The 8,062-nt window shown below is 57.3% G+C and overlaps 1 protein-coding gene across 2 annotated transcripts; it reads left to right on the forward strand.

Annotated features, from left to right (window-relative positions):
* Positions 1-944: 944 nt before the first annotated feature.
* On the forward strand, positions 945-5,574 carry PLPBP (pyridoxal phosphate binding protein). 2 transcript variants are annotated; one of them, XM_035345038.1, is made up of 8 exons: positions 945-1,113; positions 1,434-1,541; positions 1,690-1,725; positions 2,008-2,083; positions 2,361-2,499; positions 2,707-2,845; positions 3,463-3,561; positions 3,847-5,574. In XM_035345038.1, the coding sequence occupies exons 1-8, from the start codon at positions 1,018-1,020 to the stop codon at positions 3,982-3,984; spliced, it is 831 nt and encodes a 276-aa protein (XP_035200929.1). In that variant the 5' UTR covers positions 945-1,017; the 3' UTR covers positions 3,985-5,574. The 2 variants fall into 2 exon arrangements, with proteins under 2 accessions (XP_035200929.1, XP_035200928.1); XM_035345037.1 differs by having other exon boundaries at positions 2,361-2,495; positions 2,703-2,845.
* Positions 5,575-8,062: the final 2,488 nt, after the last annotated feature.

Here is an 8,062-nt window from a genome sequence, read left to right on the forward strand (position 1 = left end):
CCAGCTGGCAGTTTCCCATTCTTTCCATCTGACTTGCTGTGATAAAGCCTGGCATTGTCTGCAGCCCCACAGCCGTGGGGCCTCCAGTTCCCCATGGCTTAGTTCTGGCTGTGTGGCTACCATGGGTGGCTGCCGCGTTCTGTGGCTGCACTCCAAGCATCTCCCACCGCACATCCCTGCCTTCACAGTTGCTTGCTCAAATAGGGCATGCGGAGCAAGTGGTGCAGCCTGCGCTGGTTTTATGGTTTGTTTGTTTGTTTAGAGTTGGAAGCTGCACCCCGGAGGAACTGTTCTCCATGCGGATGGCAGGAGGCCCATTCCTTTGGGGGTGGATCTTGGGGTGGTTTTGTGGTGTTTTGCTTTTGACTGTGCGAGGCATGCCGCTCGCAGTCAGTTCTGCAGCGGCGGGGACCACCTGCCCTGCGAGCAGCCGAGGCTGCTGGCCACCAGGCTTCATTTCTCCCCGTGAAGGTCGCGGGTTGCTGCCGGTGCCTTGCCCCGAGCCTGGCAGAGGCGCCTGCTCGATGCCTTCTCTTCCTGAGAAGCTGCAACTGGTGGAAACCCGATGGAGCTCCTCTGCGGGAGGAGGATGTTGGGGTGCGGGGACAGATGCTGAGAGCTCCTCGCCGCCCATCGCAGCCTGGCAGCGACCTCGGAGGCGGCGCAGCGCTCACAAATTTGGGCTAAAACCCAGGTAAGGCCTGAGGGAAGGGAAGGGTGCACACCACGGGCAACCAGAGCCGGGCCCCTCGGCCCTGCCTTTCCCCTCGGCGCCCCCGAGCCGTCCCCGGGCCCCGCAGGTGCCTTCGGGGCGCCCCCGGGTGCCTCCGACTGCCTTTGGGGTGCCCTCTGCGCCAGCCGCCATGACGCCCTGACCTTCCCAACATGGCGCCGCCGCCGGGACGCCCGCCCGCCCGCTGCCATTGGCCAGAATCCGCGGCGGTGCGCTGCGATTGGCTGAGAGCGGGGGGCGGAGCGCGGGGTGGTGTGTGGCGGAAGGCGGCGGGGCGGCCGGGGATGTGGAGAGCGGGCATGGCCGCCGGGGAAGGGCTGGGCCCGGCGCTGCGCGCCGTCACCGAGCGGGTGCAGCAGGCGGCGGCGCGGAGGCCGCAGGTGAGGGGCCGCGGGTCTGGGGGGGAAGCGCCCCTCGCCGGGGTAGGCCCGCCCGTCATGGCGGCAAGGCCTCCGTCGCCATGGAGACGGGCCCGCATCGCCGGGGCAGGCCCCGGTTGCCATGGAGACGGGGGCTGCTCCTCCAAGGGACCCCCCCCCCCGGGCCTAACGGGACCCCAACAGGCAACGACGGGACCCCCGTGTCCCCCCGCCGTGTCCCCGGGCCCTGGCGGCCTGTCAGTGGGGCTGGGGGCCAATGTGGGCGGCTCGGGAACCCCCCTCGCCCTTCGGGACCCCCCCCTCACCCTCTGCTCCCCCAGGGCCTCCCGGACGTGCAGCCGCGGCTGGTGGCCGTCAGCAAGACGAAGCCCGCCGAGATGGTGATGGACGCCTACAGCCACGGGCAGCGCAGCTTCGGGGAGAACTACGTGAGTGTGCCGGGCTTCCTTAGGGCCCCAGCACTGGGATTGCTGGGGTGCACGCCGCCCCAGCAGCCCCGCTTCCAGCGAGGTTGCTCCTATGGCGTGATCTTGTCTGGTGTGGTCTTAACAAGAGATTGTCTCGGTTTCTTCCTAGGTTCAAGAGTTGCTAGAAAAGGCGTCAGACTCCAGAGTAAGTGGACAGTTGCTTATGTGTTCTCTCTCCTCGCATAGTTGTGTCCCAGGGGCTGTTCAGACAAAGTCCTGGCTTTTCTTAGGGAGTTTGTTAAGGAGATGGTTTGATCTGCTGCTGAAAAAGCACCTTGCCTGGCAAGGTAAACAAAACCTGTGTCTGGTAATCAGAGGAAGAAGACTGGATGTCTGGTATTTTGTTTGTGAGCAAACAGGGACCTAAGTACTGCACAGGGGAAGGGGGAATTGTCATTCAAACCTAACTGTTTCTCTCTGCTTCCAGATTTTGTCTTCTTGTCCAGAGATAAAGTGGCACTTTATTGGCCATCTGCAGAAAAATAATGTCAACAAGTTGATCGGTAAGCTCTGCTTCTCTCTCTTTGCGGGGACCCCGCAGGCAATATTCTTTTAATGTTCAAATAATAACCACCTTTCTCACCCATTAGTACTAATGATCGCAAGCGAGCAAGAAATGCCAATTAGCAAATGAAACAATGTGATGCTGCCCCATTTTTCAGTCCTGATTCAGTCTGTTTGCTATCTCTTGCTGCAGTTTGCTGCTAGCTGTGCACAACTGCAAATACCTCTGTTGGTGTGTCACGCAGGCAGCCCAAAGTCTCTGTGTTTTCTCTGTAGCTGTCCCTAACCTGTTCATGTTGGAAACGGTGGATTCTGTGAAGCTGGCAGACAGAGTCAACAGCTCATGGCAGAAGAAGGGGTCACCTCAGAGGCTGAAAGTCATGGTGCAAGTTAACACTAGCGGAGAGGACAGTAAGTGGCAGACGCTTTTTCTGATGATACACACGTTCGTCTCACTGACTTGAGAGGAGAAACAACTTGAATGGGATTTGTTGGTTTGTGCTCTTAAGGAGTTGCTTTATGCTAAGATGAAACTTCCCCATCAGTTAGCTTCTGCCTGGCTATGGGGAGGGGAGTTTTCTGGCAGAGCTCGGCACAAATCGCCCCCCTTTTTGCCAGGTAAGCATGGCCTACCTCCCAGAGACACCACAGCGGCTGTGGAGCATGTCATCAACAAGTGTCCAAGCCTGGAATTCGTGGGGCTGATGACAATTGGCAGCGTTGGACATGACCTTAGCAAGGGGCCAAATCCTGACTTCCAGGTAAGATTTTCTGGAAAGGTCAGCTGTTGTCTGGCCTCCCGTTACAGTCAGGTTACGAGTCTGACAGTAGGTTACCGACGGAAATTCACACCTGGTTCAGAGCAGTACAGACCTGTGCAGTGTCAGCGTCAGTGAAGGTGATGGGCTCCTTTCTGCAGAGGCCAGGTGCACTTTTATTTTTGGTCTCATCTCTTCTGTGAAGCTGTAGCCAGGATATTGGCAGGGGCACCTCGTGGCAATTTTTATCCCAAATCCTCTGGTCCTGTTTTCAGATGAGGTTTCTGTCAGCCTTTTCTGCACACTGTGTCCAGGGCTGCGCCAGGTAGAGGAGCTGGGTCTCTGTTCCTTGTCTGTCATGCTGGTGTGATGATCGGTTGCCTTCAAAGGATGTGTGGGCTTGCAGGTGCTTACACTGTCAGTAGTGCAGCCCATAATGGGAACTCTCCTGGCACTCCTGAAGTGCTGCAGAGCACAAATCAGTGGGAAATGTGGGAACTTTGCCTTCTGTGTGAAGGACACTTCAAGGAAAGACAGAAATGGTTATCTGTGAAACCTTGGAACTGAGCTGGTGTGGCTGTCACCGAATGTGTGATCCTTGCTTTCCTCCTTTCTCCTAGATGCTGCTGTCTTTGCGGCAGGAAGTGTGTGAGAAGCTGAATCTCCCCATTGAGAAGGTGGAGCTGAGCATGGGCATGTCCACCGACTTCCAGCATGCAGTAAGTCCCGCGCCCTTCTGTGCTCCTCTCGGAGCCAAGTTACCCTCAGCAGCAGCAGGCACCCAGGTGTCCAGCCCAGGCGTCCTCTGCTTGGATGGAGATCCTGGTGGTGCTGTTCCACGAAGAACAGCTCTCCTGCTCCTGGGATACCTTTTGGGGATCAGAATAGACCCTGGCTGTCGCTGCAGATGGCAAATACCCGGGGAGCTGTCCTTGTGTGATGTGGGGAGCACTGAGACTGGTTACAGCCTGCTCTGAACTCCTCCTTTCTGTCTCCTTTCCTAGATAGAGGTTGGATCCACGAACGTCAGGATTGGAAGCACTATTTTTGGAGAGCGAGATTATTCCAACAAAGCAGATGGTGGCAAGGCCCCAGGTGAAACTACAGGAAAAACAGAGGCCTCGGCAGCGCAGGGCCACTAGGTGGGAAAGTGGCCTCGACAGAGGACAGATGATCAGAGACCTCTCACTATGCATTCTTACCTCCCTCCTCGTCAGCGCCTGATGGTGACGGTGAGAGGGAATTCCTCATAGCAGAACAGAGGCCAGAAATGCCTCGTAATGTATTGTGATTATAGCGTACCCATAGAAACTGGAAATTTTTATAAACAAATGAGAAGAAAATTTAAGGTTGAAAGTGACTGTAGTATCTTGGCTACTTCGGGCTCATTTTGGACAACTAGGTTGAAGACACTAAATATTTGTCGGGCTGGAGATGCTAATGAGCAAGATGTGTCCGCAGCAGTGTCAGTGATTTGCAGTTGCTGAGGACTAAATTCTTCGTTAAGCAAATTGCAATATTGCGAGAGACCTACAAATGTTTCCTCTCCCCCAGTAAAAGTTTTGCACGTGGTTGCTGTTGAGCAATGCTTACAGAGGAGCTACGTGACAGAGACATGCTGTAACACTTAGTGGCACTGAGTGATGCTGGAGAGATGACATCCATTTAAACAGCAGATGAACAACAAGCACATGTGGATGGAGAAAGAATGCAGTCTCCAGCATGAGTTCATGGCCTCGTGTTTGGGATGCAGATTGCGAGTGTGGGACTGTCTTCTTGTCTGACCTTCGTGTTTGTTCTTTCAGACTGACACTGCTAACTCTTCCCATCAGTTACGTGTCTGCTCAGACCTTCTGGGATGCTTTCAGCCTTTCCCTTCCCCTCGTGAAGCGTGGCTGGGAGTTATTTTCGTCCTGCGTGGTAGTGCTTGACACCGTTTGTTCTGTTTGGTCAAAGCGGGGCTTTTCTACCAGCTCCTCGGTCTACCTTTGGCTTGCTGTTGCTTCCCAAGGCAAGTCCCGTAACCATTTGGTGCCTCCACCACCCCGTCGACATCTGTGTGAGGACAGCAACAGCCTGCTCATCTCAGAGGGCAGCAGCGAGGTTTGCTAGAGGTCCTTTGGGTACTTCAGAAAGTAAAGTAGTATTCCACCGTGTTCTGGGTTCCTGAAATAAATCCTGTCACCACTGACAGTTTCTAGACCACACCTTACTGTGTGAAGTGCTGGTCTGGCCTTCGCTTCTCCTGGAGGAGGGGACAGGGCTCTCCGTGTAGTAACCCTTTCTTCAAGGTGTGAGTAGAAGCTCCTGCGTTACGTCACGTGCTGTTTGGCCAACGGTAGCTGCAGCAAGTCTCTTGTAACGTGTGTTACAACTACATTTTCTGGGCTTTTGTGTACTGCCAAGAGGAGGAGACATTGGTTGCCAGCAGAAACATCCTTCCCAGGCTTCCCTGTGTGTGTGTGTGTGTGGTTAAAGCTAGCTGTTGGTTTAATTTCTGACTATAAATGCTGAATGTACGTGAACAGGGTAAAGCACCAACCTGTCGCAGCTACGTGGTTAACAGCCGCACGCGGCCTGAGCGGCCCCCCTTGGAACTGCACCGTGCGTTGTTTCATAGCTCGTTAATAAAAAGTGGTGAGGCTGAATACCATCTGTGCCAACTATAAAGCTATTAAAGATGTTATTTTTATGTTCTGGCGTTGTGAATAAATGCCCTGAGAGTTGCTGAAGCCTTGCCCTAACCTGGAGTTACTGTCTGGTGAGACTCGGTTGTCTCCGGAGGGAGGGAGGGCGGTGGATTATTGAGCGACAGCTGAAACAGAGCTGGCAAAGGGAAGGCTGATCAGGAGGGAAAAACATTGCTGTGCTGGGCGAGACGGGATGCGGTGAGCTACTTCTGGAGGAGCCCTCTGGGTGGCACTGCTCCCCAGCACCGGGGCACCGCGCCGGGTCCACCGAGCAGGGCCAGCAGCTCCTCTCCCTGTGGGGCAGGTACGGCTCAGTAATTAGCCTTCCAATTGGCTACTTCCCATCTGATGGTTGAATTTAATCCCTTCCTCTTCCACGTCTTTCCCCCCAGAGTTTCAGCACCAGTGAAACAACGCTGGCCACGGATCTGCCTGCAAACTTCCCAACGTTAAAAGTTTTGTTTATTTTGCAGAATGAACTCAGGGTACGTCTTCTTCCATCTGAATTTGACTGAAAAGTCAGTGTCCCTGCAGCGTCTGTTTGCTAGAGAAGTGCTACTTGTAAGGCGTCGGCTAAACAGCGAGCTGCACCGTGACAGTTCTTTCTGCTGGAGCGCAGAAGAGTGGGATGGTTTTATGCAGAACATCTGTGGGAACTGTCTGGTTTATGGCTCAGCCTCCTGCTTTTCCTCTCTCAGGCGTTTTGTACTTATTTCCTGAGCTGAAACTGAACACCAGCCATGCTTAATGAAGCAGTTAAGGTGAGCGTGCACGGGTGGCTGTGTGGCAGGGCAGGGTTTGTCCCGGCTTCCGTGCCCTGGAGGTTCTGCAGGAGCAGGCCGGCTCTCAGAAGTGTGTGGTCCTCTGCTTTTCCCATCCGTTACGTGCCGTCTGCTAAAGACGTCGAGAGCTCCCCCGGCTTTGATGCTGGCCTCCTGCACAAGCCCTGTGCGGCTCCGGAGAGCTGTGCCGCGTGGTGCTGCGAGGCTCCCAGCTGCGGGACGTCCCCTCTCCTCCAGCCGGGCTGCGCAGGTGGCCTGCGGGACGGGGTTGGGGGTGCTGCCCCAACAGCCGCGCCGGCTGCAGCTGCAGCACGCTGATAAGGTGCTAAGGAGGAGAGGAGCACGGCGCAGCTTCTGCTGCCTCGCTCTGCAGCTGTTTCTCTCGCCCATCCCACTTCCAGCAGGCTTTTTTTTTCTGAGCACGTCATGTCTGAGAGCTTTGCCTCACTCCTCGTGTGGCCGAGCCTCCCTGAGGTAGGTGCAGCACCCCCAGGTGCCTTCTGCTCCTCCAGTGTCCTCAGCGCCTGCCTGCACTCCCAGCCGGGATGCTCGCCCTCCTGGGACACACAGTGCCTGCCCACAAGGGCACGGAGCCATGGTACCGGGGCTGTGCACGGCACAGATCTCCTGCTGCTCCCACAGAGGTCACCCAGCTGCTGGCAACTGCTGGTCAGGGGAGCAGAGCCAGCAAGGCGCAGGTAAAGGCTCCCTGCCCGTTATTGAACAGCTCCCCGGCTCCTAGGGGCAACATCGCTGTCAATATTTGCCTTGGAGGAACACGTCCAGAAGGCAAAGGCTCGGCTGTGGCCAGAGGGACCCCTCCTCGTGACTTCGCAGCCTCAGCAGCAGGCAGAGGACCTGGCCCTGCCCAGCCCCTGCAGTGCCGGGTGGGCTGGGGGCCGGCCGCACACCCCCGAGGGTCCCCAGCACCGCAGGGCAGCGCCGGCAGGCGAGCAGGACTGCACATCTGCTGGGGAGGAACTCACCCCCGGGGATTTGAGGAACATCTGTGCGTTGGCTGCCTCTAAAAGGAATAAAGCTGCAGATTATCCTAGGCCAGGGCAGCGTGCAGCCGCTTCTCCTTTCATGGCTCTTGGTGAGCTGAGCGTCTGAGGCCGGCCGCGGGGAAGCGCTGGTGCCGTGGCCCCCTCCTGCTAGAGGCCGGAGGGAAGGGTCCCGGCACTGTTCGCTTCCCCTCTTGCACTGAGCCAGCCGTGGTTCATTTTTTACCAGATAACATCTCCTGTGCCGCAGAGGATCTGGCTGGGCGCTGCCCTCCCTGCCGAGCAGCTCCCGCAGCAGATGTGCAGGGAAGCGCTGGGTGCGAGGCCAGCTCGGCCAGGGGAGGGCCTGGAGGCACATGAAAGCAGTCTGCTCGCCTTGTGCGGCGCTTGATGTGATGGCCAGGCCTGCCTGGGGACCTGCACATCCCCCCGTGACGGCTGAGCACCGCGTCCCCGTCCCCCTGCTGCCTCTGCCTCCGGGGATGGCGCTGCTGGAGCTCGCACCCCGTGGCCACCCCTCGGCTGGGAGAAGGAGCCGGGGCTGCTGGAGCTCGTCGCAGCTCCATCTCCAGGACGGCTTTGGCCCAGGGGAGCTCAGGGCCGTGGTGCAGCCCCCAACAAGCCCCCGCTGGGGCTGTCCTGGGCAGGTGAGGGCTGGAGGCGGCCGGGAGCCGCTCACGTCCCGGCCCCGCAGCCCGCTGCAGCCCTTCAAAGTGGGAAGCGTGTTTATTTCTTGGATATCAG

This window comes from Oxyura jamaicensis, chromosome 22 (genome assembly GCF_011077185.1).
Source record: "Oxyura jamaicensis isolate SHBP4307 breed ruddy duck chromosome 22, BPBGC_Ojam_1.0, whole genome shotgun sequence".
Taxonomy (NCBI): Eukaryota; Metazoa; Chordata; class Aves; order Anseriformes; family Anatidae; genus Oxyura; species Oxyura jamaicensis.

Bases quoted from the DNA above. Each gene is read 5' to 3' on its own strand.
- PLPBP (XM_035345038.1), top strand. From the start codon at position 1,018: ATGTGGAGAGCGGGCATGGCCGCCGGGGAAGGGCTGGGCCCGGCGCTG. The intron at 2,846-3,462 runs GTAAGATTTTCT...CCTTTCTCCTAG, and splicing joins GGCCAAATCCTGACTTCCAG to ATGCTGCTGTCTTTGCGGCA. The intron at 3,562-3,846 runs GTAAGTCCCGCG...CTCCTTTCCTAG, and splicing joins CCACCGACTTCCAGCATGCA to ATAGAGGTTGGATCCACGAA.